The sequence below is a fragment of the Halichoerus grypus genome, chromosome 12 (assembly GCF_964656455.1).
Source record: "Halichoerus grypus chromosome 12, mHalGry1.hap1.1, whole genome shotgun sequence".
Lineage (NCBI taxonomy): Eukaryota > Metazoa > Chordata > Mammalia > Carnivora > Phocidae > Halichoerus > Halichoerus grypus.
This window is the reverse complement of record NC_135723.1, coordinates 51,457,616-51,485,037: the sequence shown is the minus strand read 5'-3', so window position 1 is coordinate 51,485,037 and position 27,422 is coordinate 51,457,616. Positions and strand designations below refer to the sequence as shown.

At 34.9% G+C, this 27,422-nt stretch overlaps 1 protein-coding gene across 12 annotated transcripts in view; it reads right to left on the bottom strand.

Moving 5' to 3' along the window:
- The window catches only part of HDAC9 (histone deacetylase 9), a 911,036-nt gene that overhangs the window by 338,005 nt on the left and 545,609 nt on the right, over nucleotides 1–27,422 (bottom strand). For 9 of the 12 annotated variants that reach the window (XM_078059350.1, XM_078059344.1, XM_078059346.1 and 6 more), the window contains one exon: nucleotides 24,729–24,992. In XM_078059350.1, the coding sequence (XP_077915476.1) occupies nucleotides 24,729–24,992 (264 nt within the window). Of the gene's footprint in view, nucleotides 1–21,321; nucleotides 24,993–27,422 lie in introns of those variants that run through there. The other 3 variants (XM_078059351.1, XM_078059353.1, XM_078059352.1) reach the window with 1 other exon arrangement.

Below are 27,422 nucleotides of genomic sequence, written 5' to 3'. Positions count from 1 at the left end.
TGATCTAAATGGCTGCAGGCACAACGTGACCAGTAGATCCATCAGGTTAAGCACTAGTCCTTATTGCTATCGTGGTTGCCCAAAGTAGGCTAGGGCCAACGTTGCTGTAAAACCATAAGCCAACAAAAGCTTTAGCCTTAGCGTGGAAAAAAAAAAAAATCTAAGAACACTTTCCTTTGGTTAAAATACTTTCAATATGTTTTCTAAAACATTTCTGTTGGGATCTTTGGGTTATAATTATTTTTTCTGAGTCTGAATCATTCCACGCTGACCCTTTAGGTCCTCTGCAGCAATCACCACTGACCCTTGTGACGCTGCTCCTCAGACATATCCTACTAGAAAAGCCTAAAAAATTCCAAATTTCTGAATTTTGAAAATTGTAACGGAGGCCATCGTAATGTCTCTGAGATCTCTCTACTGCCTCCCATGTGTTAGTTTAAACCATTTATTCTACAGTGAGAGAAGAAAATGTATTCATGGGGAGCTTGTTATAATGTTTAGAAGAGGGAATCTCCCCAAATCCAAATTAAGGATTTCTTCCTTGAGGTTCAGACAGGCTCTAGCAACAAGTTTTTATGTGCTAATGGTATTTATGCTTATTTTTCAGTGTAAAATATGGTGCGAACCATAGTTTTAATTTAGCTGCTCCTACATATTAGTTTTATTTTATGTGAGAGAATGCAGGTTTAGAAGCAATAAAATGAAATCACTTTTAAAGTAGACTATAACTGAGATTTCCATTAAGTCAGACTAATTTTCCCTTACTTTTACTGAGTCAGTGAGGTTTTAATTTTTTTCCAGGGGAAAATGGTCTGTGCCAGGTAGCTAACAACAGTCCAAGTGTCTCATGGAAAGATATTTACTTGTCTTAACCTTTCTTTGCAACTGTTAGAGTACTTGTCATTTTGACTTCCTTTCCGCTAGTGACCTCTGCCCTGCTCCAATTTAAAGATAAACTGAGAGACATTTCTCTTGGATGTGTGCTTCTTCCAGTTTTTCAGTGGAAGCAGTGGGATCTAGCTGTCCTCACTGATTACCTCCTATTTGAGAGGACTTAGGGGATAGGTAATTTAGTATTGGAAGAGAGAAATTTAGAAAGAAGTAAATAGGAAAAAAAAGAGATGTACTAACTCCAAAAAGTAAGCCCAGACTTTAATAACAAAATAAGAAAAGGAAAACTATGAGAGATAATAAGAATTCTTTCACGAGTTAGCTTTTATCACACTATATATGAGTATATGTGATAATATTTCTAAAATAATTGTTTTAACTATGTGACTGGAATTGGGGTTAAGCAAATCATCTTTTGTACATATTGTTCATAGAATTGGCATATAAAGACACTAACACGGAGCACCCATTATTTAGAAGTTTAAGGATAAGCATTTCCTAGATCACTGGTAGCTTTATACAATAGCATTTTCCCTCCACCTTTTCCTGCTCTCTGAGAATATGATACTTCTTGGTGTTGCTTTTGAAATCTAATTGTCCTCTTGTTGATAAACTATGGGAATTAATACTAGAGTGTGATCAAAATGATGACTAGAAAAAGAATTACTCTGAACAGTATGTAAGTACACATTATCACATAATACATATAATATACATGGATCACAACATACATAATGTGTGTGTATGTATGTATACATATATAAGCTCATATATATATTGTCATTTTCATTCAATTTGTAAGTTATATAGGCTGTTTGTGGGGCGTCTATGGTTTTAGTTAGCTTATAAAGGGAAATCTGATAGCCACCTCACTCCTTTACACATTACATTATGGAAAAGCTCTACAGAGAGTATCTAGCCAGACTTTATAGTAGATAATGGGTAAAATTTATTGCATAAAGACTAAAATGATCTTCATTACAAGAGACCACACCTCAACATGCAATGGGGGAAAATGTCTCCCTTGTGAAAAAAACATAATAAAATATGTCCATCTAACTATCTGTGAAACCCTGAAGAAATACACGGCTTCCCCCCTTCCCTCCCTTTCTGAATTCCTATTCATTTTGAGTCAGGCTATCTTAGGCAATTAATTAACCTTCAGGCCTTTGAGGTCAACTCCTTGGATCTGTTCTCTATATACCAAAAAGTTTTATTTCTCAGTGAATATTAAACATACCTGAATATTGACTATATTGCAAAAATAATGACATATCTGCTACAATGCCTGGAGTTGTAAAACCGAATAAAAAATTCACTAAAATAACTTTGAATGGCACAGGTGTTATTTACCCTAATACAGCAATTTCTTTCTCATCAATGGGAGTTCTTTCATCAATGGGAGTTCTATGATAGTATCAATGATAACTTAAACATACTGTCATAATTAAGGCTTATATCTTTGAATATCTGTCATTTCAAAAAAATCTTACACTAGTCTGTGGTTTTGCATGCAAGTGTACATGAAGGGAACCAGCATGACCAGTGAGTTGAGGGGAAGGTTTATTTAAGCTGTAACTACCAGAAGCAATTGAGCTAGGACTACTCACTAGCCTGTACACTGAACGGCTTACTGCTTGTGATGGAAAATGTGCTGACCTAGGAAATGTGTACATATAGAAACAATATTAACAAAGCTAAAGGATTCAAAAGCATAAATATTCATTAACTATTTATATTAAATCACAGGGCATTTGGAAAATTCAACCTTTAGTTATATTATGAACATATGAACTCCCAAAGTACTATTATATCTGTGGCTATCATATATACCTAACATCTTTTATCTAATAATTATTTGTATATTGACTTATCCTCCTTTTACCAGATTATAAGCTTATTAGAGCCAGGCAGGATCATACCCACCACCTAAAACAATGTCCTACATGTTACAGATGCATAAATAATTAACAAACATAGAAATGAAGACTTAAACTAGCTTAATCAAAATTATTTTCTGAGTATCTTTACATATAAAGGAGAGAGGATTCCAGCCTTTCTTTTAAACCTAGTGTTTTATGACAATTATTAACAGGAGGGAGGAAATGACTTTGTATAAATGTTAGTAGACAGAATTAAAACTGCACAATCTACTGGGCAGGCTAAGGATCTTTGAGCCAAGAACTCATGCTAAGTTTAGTATTCAAATTTGTGTTTTTTATATATACTAAGATGCAAAGGGAATGAACATGTATTATAAAATCAAAAACAAACTTAGTAAATAAAGTAAATTTCACATCAAGTATGAAAAGTATTGAAGAGCCAAGGATCCCATAAATGACATTATGCATGTCTTCTAAACCACGGCCACTACATTTTACGAACTAGAGTTAAATAGATGAATTAAGAGATGGTAAGTAAGGTATCTAGCAAAAAGAAAAAAGCAGGACTACAACTGTGAAGCCACTCAGACAATGACTTCCTGACTCCTATTAGCTTTGTTTTTCACTTTTGACTTTTCTTTCTGTAAGTGCTAGCACATTTTCCTCAAAATAATTGGGAGGAGTAAGAAAGACTTGGTTGAACCATTAAGAGAGTAATAAATGGCTTTCTGGTTTGAAGATGAAGGAGATATATTTTGACTTTATCCAGTGGTCTGTGTCAGATCTGAGGATTTGTTACAACATTACCACAAATTGGCTGGGAGGCTCCAAGTCCTCTCTCAACCTCTCTGCATTTGGACTGGAGTTGGAATCTGAACTCTGCCATTTTCTAAATGTCTGACCTAAGGCAACTGTTTCGCTATTCTGAAGCCTCCATTTCTTCATCTGTAATTAAGAGATGGTGACTAACTAATATAATATACATAAATTGCTGGCCGCTGTGTTTGGCATTTAATTAAGTCTCAATACAGACTAGCTTTTACTGTTGTTATTGTTATCATCTAATATCCCTGCCAATAATGACATTTTGTCCTTCTGTACTCTTTTTAATGTTGCTTTCTGTAAAATTTTAAATACTAGGCAACACTGTTTTTGCATATTATTTTATGACTAACTTAGTTGTATTATTTTCACTCATGAGAAATATCAAAAACTCTGTCAGCACAGAATGTGTTTCTCCCATCTCCCTGGCCTGTATGTAGAAATCTATTTGTCAATCTTGGTTGAAAGATGCTAAATCAGCATTCACTTGACTTTTTTTTTTTTTTTAACCTGTTACGATCTTGAAGGAAATTATGTGAAAGTAAAAGGAAAAAAAGAGAAATTTAAAAAATAAGATGGACATTCAACATTGGTCTACCTGCCTGATAGCTATCAATGAAAGTGTAAATATTTCTCATCTTTGCATGTCAGGTTGGGGTATATACATACACAGTGGTATATAGACACATACACATGCATACATATGTTAATGTATACAAATATATATGTTTATTTATCAAATTACTTTATAAGCCAACTGTATTCTGGGGAAGGGAATAAGATTCTCAAACCACTGAAGAATAAGTGTTTCATATAAGCGTTTTGGACCTTGATTTTATGTTTAAAACTAAGAGATGCATTATTTAAAAATTGCATGCCTTATGTCCACAATAGCCAAACTATGGAAAGAGCCAAGATGTCCATCAACAGATGAATGGATAAAGAAGATGTGGTATATATATACACAATGGAATATTATGCAGCCATCAAAAAACAAAACAAAACAAAATCTTGCCATTTGCAATGGCGTGGATGGAACTAGAGGGTATAAGCGAAATAAGTCAATCAGAGAAAAGACGAGTATCATATGATCTCACTGATATGAGGAATTCTTAATCTCAGGAAACAAACTGAGGGTTGCTGGAGTGAGGGGGGGTGGGAGGGATGGGGTGGCTGGGTGATAGACATCGGGGAGGGTATGTGCTATGGCGAGCTCTGTGAACTGTGTAAGACTGATGAATCACAGACCTGTACCTCTGAAACAAATAATACATTATATATTAAAAAAAAAAAAAGAAGATAGTATGAAGGGACACATGAAGGGGGGAAATCGGAGGGAGCGATGAACCATGAGAGACTATGGACTCTGAGAAACAAACTGAGGGTTCTAGAGGGGAGGGGGGCGGGGGGATGGGTTAGCCTGGTGACGGGTATTAAAGAGGGCACGTATTGAATGGAGCACTGGGTGTTATACACAAACAATGAATCATGGAACACTACATCAAAAACTAATGATGTAATGTATGGTGATTAACATAACATAATAAAACAAAATTTTAAAAAAATTGCATGCCTTTCTCAAAGGAAATCACAATCATTAGTACATAGTTCAAAAGACACCTTTAAATCATCTAAAAAGGATCAGCTGCAGTGTTCATCAACGCTCTTTCAGTAACTCATTGTAGCTTTGAGGAAAGTTCTTAGCTGCCAATAGTATTAAGATTCTTTTTCTGATCTGCATGAGTTAGTGACTGTTACTCTTATGTGAGAGTAAAAATGAACTTCAAAATTTTAAAAAGTTACATAATCACAGGTAACAATAGTCAAATGTAACTACATCAAATGTAAAAATTTTCATACAGCAAAGAAAATAATCAACAGAGTAAAAAGGCAATCTACATACAGAATGGGATAAAAATATTTGAAAAGCGTATATTCAACATGGAATTAACATTCAAAATATATTAAGAACTTGTACAACTCAACAACAACAACAATAAAATAACCTGATTTTAAAATAGGGAAAGAACTTGAAAAGACATTTCTTTAAAGAAATAAACAAATGGCAAAGATGCATATGAAAAGATGCTAAAAATTACTAATCATCAGGAAATGAAAATCAAAATTGCATAAATTATCACCTCATACCAAATACAATGGCCACTGTCCGAACAAACAAACAGTAACAAATGCTGTTGAGGATGTGGAGAAATTAGAATTCTCCTATGATCCAGCAATCCCACTTCTTGGTATATATCCCAAGAAAATGGAAACAGGATCTCAAAGAGATAATTGCACACCCATGTTCATTGCAGCATTATTCACAATAGCCACAAGGTTGAAAAAAAAAAAAATATATATATATAGTATTACTCAATCCTAAAAATGCAACTCTGCTGTCATATGCTACAACATGGATAAATTTTGAGGACCTTATGATAAGTGAAATAAACTCGTCACAAAAGATAAATACTGTATGATTTCTTGTATGTGAGTTATTGACAACAGTCAAACTCATACAAAGAGAAAGCAGAAGGTGGTTACCAGGTGCTGGGGTAAGGTGAAAACAGGGAGTTGTTCCAGGGGTATAGAGTTTCAATTTTGCAAGATGAAAAACTCTAGAGATCTTTGTACGATAATGTGCAGATAGTTAACACTACTGGACTGTACATTTAAAAATCGCTAATATGTTAATTTTTTTTACCATGGCAAATAAGTTTTATAAATCAAAGCATTTTAACATAATTTACAAATAGAAAACCCAACCCCAGGGGCTCCTGGCTGGCTCAGTCGATAGAGCATGCTACTCTTGATTTCGGGGTTTTAAGTTTGAGCCCCACATTGGGTGTAGAGATAACTTAGAAATAACATCTTTAAAAAAAGAAAAAGAAAACTCAACCCCAATAGCTTGACTCAAATTTTGATAATTCCAGTTTGTAACAAGTAGAGTTGAAATATAATTAAAAATTTGATTTCTGCGTACAGTATCCTCCCATTTTAATGAATGGGTGAAAAAAAGCAAAACCCCCCTCAATTTTCCTAAAAGAAACCAGCAATGTCTTTGATAAATCTTCTCCATTGCCATAAAAGAAAAATAACAACTATTATAGGTCTCAGGGGTGGCTCCTTCTCAGAGTAAGGCAACAAACAGCAGAGGCTATACACCTGTGGGGTGGAAACCTCAAGATCTTCCCTATGCTTGGTCTTCAGGAGGTCCAGGCACAAGATGCCAAACCCTTTGCTGAATTCTGAGTTGTACTCACAGGTAGCAATGGTCCTTGGACAGTTGATGTGAGGTTCTTTTTTTAATTAACATATAATGTAGTATTTGTTCCAGGGGTACAGGTCTGGATTCGTCAGTCTTACACTTTCACAGCACTCACCATAGCACATACTTTCCTCAATGTCCATCACCCAGCCCCCCCAATCCTGATGTGAGTTTTTATCATAGTTCCCCAACTTACAGGCTAGAACATTTTGATCAAGACCTATGTAGACTTTGTGCTTTATATATATTTTTACCATGGTAGCACAAATGACACCGTATTTTCTCCATTTGTTTACTTGTCCATTTCTCCAAGAGACTGTAAATTTAGAAGTCCATATGGCTACCTCATGTATCTTGCCATTCTATGGTCGTCTTCTCATTCCTTGGCTCAAGTCCCAGGCTCAAGTAGCTGTTCAGTATACATGGATTGAACTGGCCTGAACTATTACTGATTATACATAGGCTGAACTGCAATTTAAAAAAATAGGTGAAGGACATGGGTCAATTTACGCACATAGTCACATACTTGTAAGTGTACATGCAATAAAATATTAGGCTGATATGTAAAGATATTTGGACTAATGTTTGCTACAAGTCAAATGGGTCCTTCACTCTTTTGACATAGGCATTTTTATTTATTTTTGGAAATATCTATTTGAAATTGCATAGTTGCCTCTACCAAGGTTATTAATTTTTTGTAAAATAAATTAGAATTTTATAAGGGTTACATTTTTAAAAAGAAATCAGGTTGTATTATTTAATACCTACATTCAAGGTTCTTCTTTTAAGTTAATAATGAATACTCTTTCCGTAAAAAATCTTAAGCGGATCTCTCTTTCTGAATTAACTACTACCTCATTACTAATTTCATTTCGAACCTTACTCATGTTCTACTTTATAACATTTTCAATAAAATCGCACTACTGAAAAGAGAGCTCTATGAGGAATTACTGTGTTTCAGCCATAAGTTTATTCTCTGTAGAGAATATGGGTATTTCTCAACATTAAAAATATATTCATTCTTAAAAAGTCACCACCAAATTAAGTTTTCTTATGTGGATACTGCATCCTAAAATCAATGTGTGGTAGTGTATGTACACCCTCAGGAAAAAAAAAAAATCACACTCTAAATATGCAGTTAAAATAAAGTAAAAATGAAAAACGAATCACACATAGAGACTAGAGAATATAACAATGAATCTCAAAATAGAAACAATGATGAAAGATTTAACTGCACTACCACTGAAGAACTGATGGTGAAAAGCCTTAGAAGATTAAAAAGCACAGCTTTCACTTGGCTGTTGTTTGCTTGCCCTTAAACAAAACACAAAACCCCTGCAGCTCATAGGTCCCTAAGAAGACAGGCTTGACATGGGTGATGGCAGCCATATTAACTATGAGATCATTATAAATGTCTATATTGTGAATGTAAATTATGTTGTAAGAATTACGTTGGCTAAGAGGATTTACATATTTAGGTTTTAATTTCCTTTTCTTTTACCTTTATAATTGAAATATGCAATTATTCTTTGGAAATTCCTAATCTATTGGGAAGTTGTACATTTATTAGCTTTGGAACAAAGATACTTCCTTTGAGACCAATTGTCATCTATTCAGTATAGGTCCCATTGACTGCTCCAAAGGCCAGGAGATGTCAGAGGTTAGGGGCTGTGTCTTGGCACCTAGGACAGTAGTACACACTGACTAGATGCTCAGTGTGATTGACTTTAACTCTTACAGGACATTATTAAGTCCATATGCAAATCCTCTTGAGGTTCTAAACTGTGCATGTGTCTAAAATTAATTAAGAATCTCAAATCTGGGACCCCTAATTTTAAAATGTGGATATTCAAATAAGCTTATCACACTGGACAAGTCACTCTGATTCAAAGAAATTGCTGTTAATTCAGCTGGAACTTTAGGCAGATGTCTTCATTGCAAATCAGATTCCCAAGTTGCAGTATGTATTTTTCAATCTGTTTCTTTTCCAATGCTCTTCATTAATTTTAAAGCCTGAAAAGTATCAGGAGTATAGGAGTGACTTAAATCTGACTAAAGAGAATTTTTAAAATTTGAACAAATCAATTAAAGAAAAAAAATAAAAATGTCTTTGACCTTGAAAGGAAGACTAAAATATTGGGAAAAATTCTTGAAGTGACTAAATGTGTTAACCACCATCCTTTCTATGAAAACAAAACCAAACTAAAATATTCTTATCCAAAATATCCAATGAAATATTTTCTTTTTCAACAATAAATTCACCAACAGATTTAGAGATTTTGTAAGATAAAGAAAATCACATTAAATACACACATGAATCAAAAAAGGAGGCTTGATTTAAAATGACAGTTTGGCAGCTAAGTTAGGGTTAAAATGATTCGATGATAATTGTTTTGAGTTTCTACTAACACAGTGGTAACAAACTAAAAGTTTCCGACGAGAAAATGATAATATTCTCAAGCCTATATTAAGCACAAAGAGCAACAGCTCTTCTTCACATCCTCAGTATTCCTTTTTTTACCTTCCCAAAGCCAAAATGTTATCATTTTCTATAAAAGAGAATGAAACCCAAATGGTGAAAATGCAAAGATATGGCTAAACAAGTAGTCAAAATTTCAGTGGTTTTATCTGCAGCATGCTGAGCAACCAAACAAAGCCAAGATATTGTCCATCTTTTTGACAGACAAAGAGCCTCAGAGGTCCAGAGTGACATGCCCGAAGGCTGGCACGTGATTGGGCTAATTAAATTAAATAGCAGGAAACAGCTTTTCCATACGCCACTGCCTGGCCACACACAAACTGTAACAGTAAATCTTTTATACTACTCAAGGGAAAATGTAACCATTAAAAAATATACAGTATCAACACATCATGCAAGAATCAGAAGTTGAATATTCACATAAACTTCCCTGGCCTGGACTTTAATGCCAAATGTCTAAGAACTTCCTAATTCACTTTAGGGAGCCATCCAAAAGCCCATCGTAATTAAAGAGGATGAAAAAGACACACACACACACACACACACACACACACACACACACACGCCCCCTGCCACATCCACCAAGGTTTACCAACACTTGAATTTAAGCCAATATTCTGATTGCTTTGAGGACACATTTCTACACAAAATCAAATAAAAACTTCAATACTTCTGAATCCAAGTTAAAATCTACTGCTTATTTTCTACCACTTTTATATCCTCCCTCCCCATTACCCAGCTGCAACTTAGGAGATCAATTGCAAAAAGCACAAAACCTTTGTAAACTCTTGAGAAAATACTTCTCCCATGCACCCCCCCCCCCAGTTCCTTACCCAATAACATAACTTTCTCTAAGTTTGCCATTGCACTCCTAGCTTTTGTTCAAGACAACATTATTTTAAATTCATCCATATTTTCATGTTTCTAGAAGAATTTCCCTGGGTTGGTAGGTGCTACTCATTTTTATCAATCATGGTTTTCATTAGCTTTGATTTCTACTTGTCAACTTAGATAAAGCAGCACTGTGATGGAAAAAGAAAGGCAAGGAAACTGCTTCACAGGGATCCTGTATTAGAATATTCCAAGGTAACTTTAACTTAGAGACACAGAAAATTCAAAATCAGTGCAGACCATGGCTTATCTGTTTAAACAGAAACATTGAATATATAATATAATATACAAACTCTAAGTTATACTTAATTGGGGGGGGGGAATTACATTTATGGTAGCCAGTATTCAGATGTTATATTCCATCATTTATGCTTTTCATACTTGAATTTAAGAATATTCACTAGACTAATTATTTCTTACTATATGCAAGAGTTGACTGAATTAACAGACCACAAGCTAATAAAATTATAGCATTATCTTTAACTACAAAAACACACCCAATTCATGGGGATTCCATATTACTCAGAAAAAGAAAAAAAGAAAGAAAACTGGGAAGGAGCAAGTAGAAAAAGAGAAAATCTAATCTTTGAAACTGAGATTTGAAAAGTTTTTTGAAAACTAGTCAGTATTACTATTTTTCATTTGGTTTATTCCATATAATTTTAGGATGCCAAATGTCATCCAATACGCATAGGTTGGCAGTCTCTGTTTGTGTATATATGCCAGAAATCAATAAGCAATTGTTATTATTATTCCTCTGTGTCTGCCTTCAACATTTGTATTTGAATGTGAAGATGACCAAAATCCAAGAAATTCAAAGCCTAGGAGAAAATGGTCAAGCCACCTAGAACTGACTTGGGAGGAGCCAGTAAGTGATAAGCTTCTAAAGTGAAACCAGGCCTGAGAGTGAGCTGAAGCAGCTCCCTCCCCCATTCTCTGTCCCCCCTCAAAAAGCTGTATTTATCTCTTCACACCTTTCCTGAATCTCATGCTCCCTTCTGCACCCTCATTCTTGCCAGAGGGCTCTGGGCTAACATTAGTAACTTCCTAGGGTCATCCATCTCTTTAAACATGCAGAACATTCAATAGATGCCCAGGGAGTATACAAATTAGTGAGAGAGAAGAACCAGGTTGAGTCAAGGCAACTATAGGCCTGCCCTAACAAAATTTAAAATCAAGTCTTGGAAGGTTCAAGTGATCGCTATTCTTTAAATAAAAATAACAAATTTAAATTGTCTGGCATCTAATGAAAATTTAGTAGACATTAAAAGGAGCAAAAGAAATAAGAACCGTGTTCAAGCAAAAAGATTAAGCAGACCCAGAAATGGCAGAGACAGTAGAATTAGCCGTAAAGTGCTTTAAAATGAATATTATAAATATGCCCAAAGATTTAAAGACAAACATGAATACAAGGAGGATATAAATAGAAAATATATAAAAGAACCAAATGAAGTCTCTGAAAAATACTCTATTTTAAAGAAGAATTTGTTGGATGTGAGTAAACGAAGTTTATTCGCTAGAAGAAAAGATGAGTATGGCAACAGAAACTATACAAACTGAAATACAAAGAGAAAAAACAGTAAAAAAAACCCGTACAGACTTACAGAATGGTGAGATGATATGAGGCCATCTACCCTAGGTGTAATGGAAGTCCCAAAAGAAAAGGAGAAGAAATATTAGAAGAAACAATGTTTCACACATTCCCGAAATTTAAAAAGTACAAACCCACAGATGCAAGAAGCTCAGTGAACCGAAAGAAAGAAAAAGAGAAAGAGAGAGAAGGAAAGGAAACCCGTATTAAGCCAAAGCCAAATCATAGTCAAGTTGCTGAAAACCAATGACAACAAGATCATCTTAAAAACAAGCAGATGAAAAACATACTACCTGTTTTTAAGACTTGCTATAAAGCAATAGTAATCTAGGTTCTGTGGTATTGTTGTAAAGTTAGATATATAGATCAATGGGATAAAAGAAAGAGTTCAGAAATTTGCTCACACATATATGTTTAATTGATTTCCAACAAAGGCATCAAAATGATTCAAAGGAACAATTAAGCCTTTCAAAAACTGGTTCTGAAAAATTTAAGATACCTATGTAAGATAATGAACCTCAGCCTTTCTTCACATCATACAATAAAACTGTATGGCTCAAAATGACTCTTTGCCTTAAATGTAAAAAATAAACTAGAAGAAGAAAACATACAAGCAACTCTTTCTTAGATAGGACATTGAAGGATTAACCAGAGAAGAAAAAATTGATAGAATGGGACACATCAAAATTAAAACATTCTGCTCTTGAAAATAAAAAGCAAGCTATAGGTTAGATGAGAATATTTACAACATATATACCCAGAAATGGACTGTATCCAGAATATATGTTACTCCCATAACCAATAATAAAAAGACAGATGCTCCAATAAAAACAACAACAACAACAAAAACATGCAACAGGAGCTCCTGGGTGGCTCAGTCGGTTAAGCGTCTGCCTTCAGCTCAGGTCATGATCCCAGGGTCCTGGGATTGAGCGCCTTGTTAGGTTCCCTGTTCAGTGGAGTAGTTGCTTCTCCCTCTCCCTCGGCCCCTCTCCCTCCCGCCCCCCACTGCCCTGCTCATGCTTGCACTCACACGCGCTCGCGCACACTCTCTATCTCAAATAAATATTAAAAAAATATGCAACATAGCTGAATCAACAATTTACCAAAGAAGTTCTACAAATAGCCAGCAAGCACATGAAAAGATGCGCAACATCACTAGATACCAAGAAAACACAAAATAAAACCACAATGAGATTCCATTACACATCCACTAGAGTGCATTTCATTAAAAAAATCTGACAGTACCAAGTGCTAGCAAGAGGAACTCTCGCATACCTTGCTGATGAGAATGTAAAATACTAAATAATCAAAAGTAATTTGGCAGTTTCTTATAAAGGTAGACAAACAGCTCACAACTCAATAACTCCACTTCTAGGTATTTACCCAAAAGAAATAAAGACAAATATCTATAAAGACTTGTATAGAGTATTCACAGCAGCTATATTCTTAATCACCCACACCTGGAAATAACATAAATTTCCATCAACAGAAGAATGCATAAACAAATTGTGACATATCCATATAATGGAATGCTATTCGGCAATAAGACAAGACCATTATTACTGATACACACATGGATGGATCTAGAAGCATTTTCTGACTAAAAAAAAAAAATCCAGACAGAAAATATCATAGATTCATTTTATAAAATTTATTTATATGAAATTGTAGAAAAATCAAAACTAAAACTAATGCATAGTGACAGAATACAGATGAATGACTGCCTGGGGCTGAGTGGAGAGTGGGGGTGGGGGCTTGATTAAGAAGCAGCAGGAGGGAACTCTTTGAAGTGATATAAATATTCTATATCTAGATTTTGGTGTACACATTTGTCGAAATTCATCAAACTGTACGTATATAATGAGTGGATTTTTGTGTATACTTTTCAAAAGGGTAGATTAAAAATGAGTAAGATTTAGAGAGTTAAAGTAACTAAAATAAAAACCTCATTTCAATTCATTTAGCTCAACATTTTAATTCAAATTATTAGGGAAAGAAAAAACCCAGGACATTAGAAATTGGACTTTTTTGAATCCCTGGGAGAGCCTCTTGGGAAAAAAATTTTTCATCTGCTTCTATATCTAGAAGAAAATTATATTGTGATACATATATAAAGGCATACAATAGAGTGATACTTGAAATTTGTATTAGATAAAGAAAATTTTTAAAAAAGAATCAAGTTGAATATTTTCATGAGTTTGTCAGATGATTCAAGCAATAAAGCAAAAAAATCAAACCATTTAAAATATGTACCAGAAAAACTGAATGTCAAATTTACTTGGTGAAGTATAAATAAAGAAAAGAGGGATTTGATACATCACCATCATGACCAAAACAGAATCTAAGATGCTAAAAAATAGAGTGTAAAGTAAGCTTATTCTTTATCATGTTAAATGGAGGTAAAACAGAGAGGACTGATGACTATTCAAAACAAGGGAGCAATTTACTAAGATGGAGGCATCAATGCAGGATTTCTTGTTCCCAGATGGAACAAGTTTAACATTCACCCAACTGGAGAGAGTAGAAAAAAATCCTCCCACCCAAAAAAAGATTCTCAGAGCATTTGTTAAAAAGCAAAGACACAGAAAAGTTTAGTGCTTTTTTTTCCTCCCTCCTGACTCCGAAGAAAGGCAGAGCCCAATGCAAATGTCAAGAGAATCCCTTTGCAGGCTCCTAGGCAAGGCCAATTTTCTGAGGTGTGCTTCCTGAGTGCCGGCTTTGGTGCTGATAATGGGGTGGGAATTAATGCTAGAAGAGAGCTGGGCCTAGACAGAGCTTATCAGAAGACTGTCTCCCTGGCTGATATGTTTTCTTAATACATCTTTTGGAATGAAGATCATGTGGATCATTCATACCTGGTGTTTTAAATTTGATGAATCCTGAGTTGAAATCTTTAAAAAAATCTTGGGGTTCTTTTTATAGTCGCTAAAGGAGGTGGAAAGAAAGGGAGCGGAGAGGAAGAAGAGTAATGTACTCACAGAATCTCGCAAAGATCATTCCAACCTGGGTCTTTCCCCACAAATTGTGAAGAGGTTGCTGCTGAGTAAGTTCTAGACCGCCTCCCGCAGTATATATATTACCCTTTTCTGTGGGCGAGGACACGAACACAGTGGGGAAGCAGTGAGTTACTCACTAGGAAAAAGTTAAGCTGAGGGGCACCTGGGTGGCTCAGCTGGTTAAGCAACCGCCTTCGGCTCAGGTCATGATCCTGGAGTCCCGGGATCGAGTTCCGCATCGGGCTCCCTGCTCAGCAGGGAGTTTGCTTCTCCCTCTGACCCTCACCCCTCTCATTCTCTCTCTCTGTCATTCTCTCTCTCTCAAAAGTAAATAAAATTTTAATAAAATAAAAAGTTAAACTGAGTGAGAGATAGGTTCCTGCTAAGGAGAAGAAAGTTACTGAAGTTCCAAAAAGTTCTTAGTGATGCTACATTAATAATGACATCAATAGCAATAGCTAATTTTTACTCTGCACCAATTTTGCTACCATATATTATGTTATTTACATAAACTAATCCATTTAAGCTTCACAGCAATCCAACAAAAGATGACAATCATATTTAACAAATGAGTAAACTGAGGCTTGGCACAATTAAGTAATTTGCTCCAGGTGGTATTGACCGTAGATGATGAAGTTGGAACTCCTGTGGTCTGACTATTGCATCAGCACTGGAACCACGAGGCAGTTCCTCACATGGGTCTCAAAGACAAGGAGCAATGCCACTCTTTAAGTCTGGTGTGTATATAGTCAAAACAACTTATCAGTGTTCAGTAACACTTCTCTTTATTTAAATATGCATAAAGATGAGGTTGACTTAGTCTCTAAGATTAATATGCATCATTTTTTTCTTCTTTCCAAACTCTACCTTTCAAAAACTATCTACAGAATACATGGATATAGAAAAATTAGTACTCTAAAGACCATGAAAATTACCTGACATACTATTTTTATTTAAAAATGTGTCCTGGGCACCTGGGTGGCTCAGTTGGTTAAGCCTCCGACTCTTTATTTCAGCTGAGGTTGTGATCTCAGGGTCATGAGATGGAGCCCCTAAGTGGGCTCACTTGAGCCCCTCTGTGTCTGCCCCTCCCCCTGCTCGTGCATGCGCGCTCTCTCTCTGAAAGAAATAAAAATCTTTAAAAAAATAAAAAAGTGTCCAGTATTACAGCACAATGATGCTTCATATAGAATATAAACTATGACAAATCAATTCAGTTTAGGGAATATTAAATAAAGTCACCAAGAAAGAAATTTCCATCATTAACCCCTGGCTGAAAATAAAAATTAAATAGTAACTATTACCACTAGAGCCGGTGTAAAAAAATATTACTAACGTGACATACAGCACAATAAATAGTCAAGAAAAAAATGATTCTATATTTCACATAGAAAAAAGTGAGCCTGAAATCATAATAGGGAAGAAAGTGTCCTTTAGCCGTTACGAAATTTGAAAAAGAGAAATGTAAAATAAAACCCAGAATTGGGTGTTATATGCAACTGATAAACTTGAACGCTAAAAACCACCACCAACAAAAAACAAAATCCGTTCAAATGAAATTTAATTGAGCACTTCATGGGTTCTCTGTGTGATGCTAGGAGCACTGCATATTTGTGCTGGCTTCAAGAAGCAAAAAGACATGACACACAGGTAATAATTAAAGAAAAATTATACAGTAAGTTATATGGAACAAATTCCAAGTTGACCAAAGAGTTAGAGTGGGTTCGAGAAATCAGAGATGGCATAAAGGAGAGAAAGCAAAGTAGGTTTTAAAAAAGGGAGTGAAAGCCTTTCCAGATAGGGCAAAAAGTTTGATGAAACTATGAGGTTGGAGTCCCACGCTGGGAATTTGCTGTGCATGGTTAAGTGATTCAGTTAGACTGGGAGGGATGAGTGCTTGGTCTGAGTATAAAGGCAGAATTATGAGGACTGAAACTCCATGATACCATTTAGATGAAACAATTAGGTAGATGGTTGTAGGTTCTGTTACAGAGAAGGCGAAAACGGTATTTTACAGTAAGTTAATTGAATTAGTAGAAAGATCACACTGATGTGGAAGGAAGCTATTGCAATAATAAAAGAATGAATTTGTTTCACTATTAAGGTATTGAGCAGGCAAAGCAGAGCCAAAGAGAAAGTAAAGAGATATGAAGGCTTGGAAATCAGAAACAGGAGTAGCAATTGCTTATAAGAAATAAAGGAGAGGAAATAATCAAAGGTGATTTCATGATAATCTGTCCAGTGTCTAAAGGGTGGTTCCGCTGACAGAAATGGAAAAGCTGGATAAAACAGCACATTTTACAGAGAGTGAATTTAAAAACTTTGAGATGAGAGTGGAGAGATAAGTGCATAGTCTTTACAACTGATAAGTATTAATAAAGCACTTGATAGACTTCAAGTTGTCTTTAAGGTAAAGAAAGAGATCTTTAAACCCTAAATCATTAAGATGTGTATATCCCTCCTAACACTAACATTTTACTGGTCTATGTTAGACTGAGTAACAGCAATAGAAATATTCTGGCATGAGCAAATATTAATTTGTTCAGGTTTGATAGCCCACCTATTTCTAAAATGATGTAGTAAGAATCTGTTAACACAATATAAAATGAGAGGAAGATAAGCTAAAGCAGGATTCTATAGCAGAAAATATAATGTGAGCCATCAACGCAAGCCACACATATAATCTTACATTTTCTAATAGCCATATCAAGAAAGTAAAAGAAAACAGGTAAGATTAACTTTAATACTGTTACATAAGCTAATATATTTAAAATATTATTTTAAGATGCAACCAAATACATCATTATCACGTAGATATGAATATATTTTTGATACTGTGGCTTTGAAATCTAGTGTGCATTTTACACTTGCAGCATATCTCAATTCACACCAGTTGCATTTTAAACTCTCAATTGATGTATGTGGCTACCAGTTTGGACAGTACAAATACAGGGGTCTTTACAGAAATTCTGTCAACAAAGGCACAAGGATCAAAGCAAAGTTGCAAACATGGGTTCAACATAAAATATAAGTGCAAAGTAGACGTGAGTAAAAATGAGTAACCAGGATAGAATTCGGTCATAGAAATGAAGGAAAATAACTCTGGTTTAGTTTTTAAAGGTCACCAGAGAAAAGGCATTTCTTAAAGGAAAGACAAACTTAATGTTTTCTTCAGTTTATATTAGATACAATAAACAGCAAGATTGTAGCATTTAAATGGTTCATTGCGAGAAAGAGAAAAGGGACAGCCTCAAAAGCTAGGAAGCAAGGAGAGAGCAACAGGAGTGGCAGACAAGCAAGACCAAGATCAGCTAGAAATAAGGAAAACAGAGATGATGCATGAGAAAGTGGAGCCCAACGATCATTAAGTTCTTCTCCCTTTAAAAATAACTCAAATGGAAGAATATTTTTTTTAAGTGTATATAACTGGAAAACGGATCAAAGACCTAAAAGTAAATGCTAAAATTAGAAACCTCTTAGAAGGAAATATGGGTGCACATCTTTGTGACATTGCATTAGGAAATGGTTTCTTCAATATGACACCAAAAGCACAAGCAACAAAAGAAAAAATAGAACTTAACAAAAATACAAATGTTTGTGCTCAGAGGACACAATCAAGAAGCAGAAAGACAACCCACAGAATGGGAGAAAATATTTGCAACTCACATATTTGATAATTTCCAATTCATATTTTGGGTATCCAGTAAATATATTTAAAAACTCTTACAACTCAACAACAAAAAAACTAAGAAGCCAATTTAAAAATGGCTTGAGGACTTGAACAGACATTACCCCCGAAAAGATACAAATGTCCAGTAAGTAAATTTAAAGATGCTCAATATTATTAGCAATTAGTGAAATAGAAATCCAAACAACAATGAGTTAATATTTCGCATCCACTAGGATGGCTGCAATATTTTAATAAAGGAAAATAACAAATGTTGGAAAGGATGTGGAGAAATTGCAACCCCTCTCATCCTGCTAGTAGGAGTAGAACATAGTTCAGCCGCTGTGGAAAACAATCTGGCGGTTCCTCAAAAGTTAAACAGAATTACCATAGGACCCAGGAATTTCACTCACCCCTAAGTATATACCCAAGAGAATAATGTATGTTAACATAAAAGCTTGCACATGAATGTTCATAGCAGCATTTACTCATAAGAGCCAAAGAGTGAAAACCAAGTGTCCATCAACTAACGAATGGATAAACAAAATGTAGTATATTCATACGATGGAATACTATTCAGCCATAAAAAGGAATGAAGTACTGTTACATGAACCTTGCAAACATTATGCAGACACACTAAAGGCCACATTGTATATGATTTCATTAATACCAAATCTCCACGATAGGCAAATCCATAGAGACACAAAATAGTTGTGAGTGGTTGCCAGGGGTTGGAGGGAGGAGAGATTGGGGAGTGATTGCTTAATTGCTACAGGATTTCTTTGAGTTGATGAGAATATTCTGGAATTAGTAGTGATGGTGGCATAGCATCATGAATATACCAAAACCCACTGAATTATATACTCTAAAATGGGTAAAATGGTAAATTTTATGTCCTATGCATTTTATCTCAATAAAAACACAAAAACAAAAAACAATGTGCAACAAATAGCTCAGAACTTGTGAAGAAAAATAAATTGCCAAGTCTTGGTGAATACTCTGTCAACAGGCTGAACAACTGTTTAAATGAGAAGAGAGAAATAAAACAAAAGAACAGACACTATCACAGCAGTAATAGCAGTAAATATAGTGAGAATAACCTATAGCTGAGTTAAAATGCAGATGAAACAATATACGAGAAATAAGAGATAGTCTACTTTGGAAACTGTGAAGGAAGAGTCCAAGGAGCTTAGGTAAAAGCTATTAAAAGTCAGGCCATACTTCAGGAAGTGGTTTAGAGCCCCTGGACAGCTCCAGAACATTATCTGTTGAAAAATGTAGACTCCTGGGCTCTCTGTCAGGACAACAGAATCAGAACCTCTGGTAGGTGTGGTCAGAATCCAAATTGCCAATGACTTCTCTCAAGAGGATTTTTATGCATCTTTCAAGTGAAAAATCACCTAGAAGACAAGAACTCAAGACAAATGTCTCTATTTTTCCTTTTCCCAACATTTTATACAGACTATTTTAGGTCAGAATGATTATCAAGTGCACCCTCAATAGGTCAAAAAAGGTTTTAAAAGGCAGCATCCTAACTGCTTAGAAATAGGTATTTGGCTTTGGTTGGGGAATGAAGGTAAGTGGCAAAGGACAGCTGTGACCTAGTTGAAATCTTTTCTCCTTCTCTCCCCCCAGAAAGTTAACCCCAAGTGCAGGCATTCTGTTTCACCCCTTCCTAAGACTGGCTCTGGGCAGAAAAAAAGAAACTCACAAATTTTCATGATTCAAAATGGATGAACATCATGTGTCCAAGGATGATACCGCTCATCTATGCATTAGACAAAAAAAAAAAAAGTCCTAATCTCCTACTTTATAGCAATGATTAAGAGAAAATTGATTCAAAACAGTTCGGAAATGCTGATGGGGGAGGGAGAGAGAGAGAGAACTGATGATTTAATAAACCTGGACACATGAAAAGAATTGCATAAATTCTGTGTGGTAGTAAAGGGAGAGAATAAGGACTCTGGTGCCAGAGTGCCTGGGTTCAAATTAGAGCTAGACTGTCACTAATTGGGTGACCTTGACCTTATTTAACTTTTTTTTGCCCCAGTGCCCTCATCTCTACAACGAGACAACAATATCTACCCCATAAAATTGTTGTGAGGACTAAATGAGTTGCTAGACATGTATGTTTCCAACAGTTAAAAGTGAAAGTCTTTTTGTAAATCAGGATGGTCCTAAAAGGTTGCATTGTCTAAACCTTACAGTTTATAAGCCTTAAAGAAGGTTGAATTACGAAATTAGAAAACCTTTCAAATCTAAATCAAGAAGTTCTAAAAAGTCACATTCCCAATATCTTGTTTTATATGCCAGAATTCTTTGATTGCCCTCTCATACTTTTAAAATCCAGATGGAGGAATTATCAATAATAAAGGGAACGGTAATCTACCTCTCAAATCCCTTCTCTTGCATCTCCAAGTTCTTGATAATAATTGGTTATAATTTGTAGACCTTGATTATTTATCATTGTTAGTTCACAATTGTATACCCACAGTTCTGTGCTTCCATTATTGAAAAAAATCACAAAGAAATGCCAAATTAAAAAAATACTGTTGTCTACCTATACATCCTTTGAGTACTAGGTTTCAAAAAAAATGGTTAGTGTCTGAATTCCTTTTCAACATCCTTTAGAGAAAAAAAAAAGTATAAAACAAAGTAAAAAATTTCTTATAGACAACTTTTTCAAATTTATGAAAAGTTAACAGTCTCCATTTCAGCAACCACCTTTACCAATGAGAACGTGGATTTTTACTGCCAGAACAGAAAGTCTAAGGTTTATTTATTGCAAGTCCTGGCAAAAAGTATTTTCCTGAAGAGAAAGTTCTTAACATGAGATTGATACTTTTTATTGAAACATCCACTTTACACTTCAAAAATCAGATATACAGTATAAAACCATTATCTAATTGGTTCCTCCAACTCTTTTTTTGAGGATCTCTGGTACCAAGTTAATCAAGTTTATAAAAGTCCAAAGGCAATTTTTAGGAAATTATAGCTAATGGTATTCCCACAACTCTGACCAAATTATCAGGTTTATGGCATTATGGAATGATGATCCATTTTGTAATAGTCAATGATATTAGCTCCAGAATTCTCAATAATCTAATGCAATATTGTTGTGATTTAGAATAATTTTAATTTGTATGATGCTATTAAAGTTTAGGTTAAGGGAACAAAAACACAGTAACACATTATGAAGTACTGACTGATGGAAGTTCTGCTAGCAACTGACCAGAAGAAGAGCTGGGTATGTCATGGCGCAGGGATGTCTCTGGCCCACTTTCCTTGACCTGAGCCAGGCCCCTTGTTCTTTATATTAGTATTATAATAATTGTTTCCATAGAAAGGGAGGTCACTTAATTAGGTTTTTTTTCTCTTTACGTTTATGTGCTGTTACTTTATCCTTGTAGGTCAAGCTGTCACTGTACCAGATAAGATTATGATGATACATGGAAAATTATTTATTTTGATATTTATTGAGTGCTTGTTGCATTGGAGGGATTATGTTAACCTTTTTAAAAATAATTTTTTAAGTTGAGCAAAGTTAGGAGTTAACATTTATTTATATAAAATTTTATATTTGGAAGTTGACATCCAACATGATAACATATCATGAAAAAGAGGCCACGCTGGGAAACGGAAAAGGCAACAAATTTTACATGTGTTTGCTATTTGATAATAGCTGACATAAATAGTTTAAAATCATTGTTGGGTTTATTATTTTTAATGGCATGAAGAATAACTGCTCAAAATATCTTCATTTTCTTGTTTCAACAACGAATGGCAATATATTTTGGTATATGAGACCTAGCGCATGAGCTTCAGATCCGATTAAGTATATCAAGTTTACACAAAGCCAAATGTATGAAAGGGGATCTTTTAAAAAAAACTTTATTTGAGAAAGGAAGAGACTTATAACAGAAGGCAAGAAGGAAACATACAAACAATATATTTACAACACAAAACAAGAGATCACCTTCAAGGGTGTAAATTATAATAAATACAGTAGATTTGAAAAGAGACATTTATCAATTAATTCTAAGATGAATTAAGTCCAGCTTTCTTTTTCACTGGTTCCAGGTAGTTTCTTGATTAAATTCAAAGACTATCAAATTCAAACAATTAATGTCCACCAACTGTACTGATGAAGCTCTCTCAAATGACATTATAAAAAATAGGTTTTTTTTTTTGTTTGTGATTACATATCTTTGAAGTAATATTATACAAAAGTCTGCTCAGCCACATGTTCCTCCCCAAATAAAATGTATTTTAAAAGATGCACTATCCCTTTTTTATGAGATTGAAAAAAGACTTTAAAGAAAATGAATATTTATGAGATGGAAAAAATATACAATTTTATCTTAGGAATGCCATATTTTTAATGCAAAACAACTGACAAAAAGTCATTTTAATCTTAAGGAATATACTAACCAAAATACGGTGGTAATAGGAAAAGTTGCCCTATTATAGCTATTTGTCAAATTAACAGAAGGACTTTCATTATATGGAAAAGTTTTAAACTTTCTAACTTCTAGTTATGTTAATTTAATTTGAATGGAGACTTTTTAAAAAAGGATAATGTATCTTTAGCAGTGACCTTTTTTTAAGAAGTATTTTTAAATGTCACAGCAAAATGTAAACAACACGTGCCAATAACATACAGTTGTTACAATGTCTACATTTGGCAAAATCGCTATATCTCCTTTGAAACAGGATACTACACCTTAAAATACCTTGGATTTAGAAATATAAATATTTTAATAGAAAAAAACCTCACAAAGATTCTAGGTCAATTTGGATGATCCATATTAAAGGGGTCTTAATACAAGGAATCTTTAACTAGCTTAACAAAAGTAAACCTATAAAACAAGGTAAACATATCAAAAGGGAGTATGAAGGAAATGTTCCAGTGAAAAGCTTCCTTAACAATTTCCCTACTTGCGGTGTTATTTTCTTAGACAATAAATCAATTCATAGAGTGCCCTTTAAAAACAGAAAGAGTAAAACACTATCCTCCGTTTTTTTTTTCCCCTACATTCCTCATTACATGAATCACTTGGACTTCCTGTTTCCACAAGGCATTTCCTGTTCAGCCTCATAGAATCAGTTTTCTGTAGAACAGCAGGAACCTGACAAAGAACGGACTTAAATAAACAGAGTCTTCTGTTGCCTTCAGAGTTGTTTGTATTTCATAGCATCAAAGGACACAGTCCTTCTGAAGGTGCATTATATACAAGTAGATTCTGTTGTTGAGCCTAACTTTCCTAAGTTTTTATTTGCCAAAACGAGTCATTATGGAATTCTACCTAAGAGATCCTAATGATATGATTATAGAATATGATACACCTTCTTCTTTTTAAACGTGATTGTGACTTCGTATCAGATAATCATCATACCATTACTGTGTTTTCTACAACTGTAGATAGCATATAGTATCTGTTTGGACCATAATGCTGCACGTTACTTCTGGCCAATATCTGCATCGGCTTCATTTGATCTTTTTCGATAGACAATGTCATCAAATAACACAAGATAAAATTAAAATGAGCAGTGCTAGGTGAGACATAATGTAATATTTAAAATAGTGCTGTACTTTGCAATCTATATATTTAAAACCACCTCTATTCCTAATATTTTCAATTGCAATCTATACAATAACCTAAGGACTGTTGGCGTGGTAACCAGAACATTTAACTTAACAAAAAGAGAGAGGAAGGAAGGGGCAGACTACCTTTAACAGTGTTCAAGACTGTAGTATGATACATTATGTACAACAATGTGAAAATTGAATTCTACATATCAAAAAAAAAATCAAGAACTAATAGAATGTTTCATTGATCAGACTGGGTGACTATATCCAGCAGTCGCTGATCTCAACAGATAAACTAAAAACAACAGTGAGTTCGTTTTCCTTAGAAGTAATTGGTGTAGCAGGCTTTGGGATGAATTTAAAGCCTATTAATTACTTGTATACTTATGTAGTATAATTTTAGTGTAACAAGTATTTCCTTACCAGTGGAGTTTCAATGAAACCTTGATATCTATATAGAAATCAGTATATAGAGAAATCTCTATATAGATATATCTGCATTAAGTAGAATCCTTAACCACTAAAATCAATCATTCGGAAATATAAACAGATAGGAAATAATATCCATTTACCAAAACCAGCAATGCATCTCATATTCAGATAATGACTTTAATTACAAATCCTGGAGCTAAATCTTTGCCTATTACCTGTTGCATAAAAGCAGCCTGCTCCCCAGATTCCATTTCCTGGATCTGAGCATCTTCATCACTGTCCACCGGCTCCTCCTTGACCTTCACTGCCCCAACTTGTCCCAGTGTGTCATCCACACAAGCACTGCTGTCGCTCCTAGTGCTGTTGCCACTAGAGGGCGCTCTGTCTTCCTGCATCGCCTGGTCCCCCTGAAGCTCTTCCTCCGCTTCCTCCAGGTGACTGCCTGGTTGCTTCAGTTGTTCAATAGATTTCGAAAGCAGCTAGAAGAGAGTGTTCAGGGGTTCAAAATTCAATAGTTTTTGGTGGTAACAGAAGCAAAATACACTTTTATTTCTAATGACTCTACTTCAGTACGGTTTGGTTTCTAGTTTCTGGATGTCAATTGCAGAATGAATTTGTATACCACAAACTTCTCAGTGATACCACATCTGAAGCAGTCCCATCCCTGCCGTATTGTGTTCGAGTGGGAGGCAGAGAACAGGGTCTCTGAGTGCTTTTTTTCAGGGATTACTCTTTAATGCACTCAGAAAATGGTGGGGAAAAGGTAAATAAGCGTTTTCAATGGGAACCATGGAACTTTTACAAGTAGTTTGTACTGAGACAATTTAACCCAAATAAACCTGAGAATATTTTCTCTCAAAGGAGAAAATGTAATGGAATTAATGGAAAGGTAATGAAAAACTTCCACAATCTCATTTTTTGACAAATGTCAATCGCTATAAAATACGAGCACAAATGCTAAGGCCTCGCCTATCTAATTTTCCAATACCTTGAATGGTCAAATGATAAAACATCTTCTTATATATACCGGTAAAACACGGAAATATTGATTTTGAAATCCTAAACTTTAAAAAGATGTGGGATTTAAAAAAAATTGTCATAGCACTAAAAATGTTTTATGAACATATCCAAATTAAATGACAGCAAAGAAGGAATTATTTTTAATTTGAAAGTTATTATTTAGACCTTTTCTTTATTTTATAAATTAAGTTGGACTTTATCTTCAGAAGTATATGAATTAACTGCTCAATGATTTTAAAAAAAAACGAGAACAGATTTAACTTAAACAATAGCAAAATATCATGGTATAAAAGCTCAATAAATGGGGTAAAATTCTCAAGATGATTTCGTGTCACAGTAGATCTCTTGTTTTGATTCACAATGACCCCAGTGACTGATCATCGGCAGAGCTTGAACTGTGGTTCCAAAAGTGGCTGGAGTTTTCTGTTAAGTCAGTGCCCATGTAAGCAACATGCCAAATATTGTTAATGAGCAGCACACTTAGAATACAACTGCTAAAATCATGAATACCAATTTCTCTTGGTACAGTTTAAGCTTGCCTCGCCCACACACCCATGTTTTTAAGACTAAACACATGCTTAGACTTAGAATATTTAAGTACTCCACCTCTGAAGGGTGTCTTCCCCTTTTTTAGGCTTATAGACTTCCAGGTCACATAACCTCAGATGGCTGTGCATACACTGACGAAACCCTTCAATTTCACGGTCGGTAAAATTATTGGGGGTTTTCGTTCATTTGTGCAACAAATATTTATTGAGTGTCAACTGTGTTCAAGACACCATGCTAAGCACTGGGAAAACAGCCATCACCTTGCCCTCATAGAGCTTAGAGTTTAGTGTGTTAGAAAGGAACCAAGAAGATAAATAAATTTATTCGTATTTTCAAGTATGGTAAATGAAATGGGCAGAAGCACAGGGTGTTGTAAGAGTACCCACTAGTTGGCACAGGAGTGGAACTGGGGGTGCTTAAGGGAGCTTTCACTGAGAGGGTGCTATGTTTAAGCTGAGACAAGAAAGACGAAGGATAGAAAAGTGGGAGTCATTAGTTACATGTGTGTGAGGGGTTGAATAAGGGTAGAGAGCATTTCTGGCCAAAGGCACAGTAAATGCGCTGGAAAAGGAGTCCAGTGTGTTGGAGTACATGAAAGGCCAGTGGGGCTTGAGCACAAGAAGGTGGGGAGAATGCTAGAAGATGATGTTGGAGAGAGTGACGCAGTTTATAATATAATATGTTTGGGTTGAAGATAAGATTCTAAAGAAATAAAACACAATGTACGAAAAACCATAAATAAAATGTAATCACCAATCTTAAATTAGGCATAATCAAGCTAAGAGAATATAGATCAATCAAACTTTATGTCAAAATGAAGAAGGCAAATTTAAATATTAATTTCCTTTGTGCTTACAATCTAACATCTATTGTTCCTGGGCTGTGAGCATAAGAACAATCAACCCACCATGCTTTAAATGTCTCTAAGTACTTCTTAGGAAACTATTTGCAGGACTTTTGTACCAATGCTAATTAGCTCTTCGTAGCATAAATACATTATACCTTGCACACTGCTGAGATTTTGGAGAAAAGAGACAATGTAATATTCCTGAACACTGCTAAGATTTTGGAGAAAAGAGACAATGTAATATTCCTGAACTTTGATTATACAACTGTAGAATCCCATTTAATTAGCTGTTAGAAAAAGAACACGTGACACCATAGAAAACAGGCAGGATTTTAATGGAAAAGTCCCAATTTGAGCTGGGACACCAGGGATAGGGACTTTGGGTGACAAGTATCCACCCATTCTCCAGAGAGAGAGCTCATCAGTCAACCCTTAACCTCTATCGCTCACCTCAGATGTGATGTACAAGAGCAGAACAGATTCTTGTGGGGAG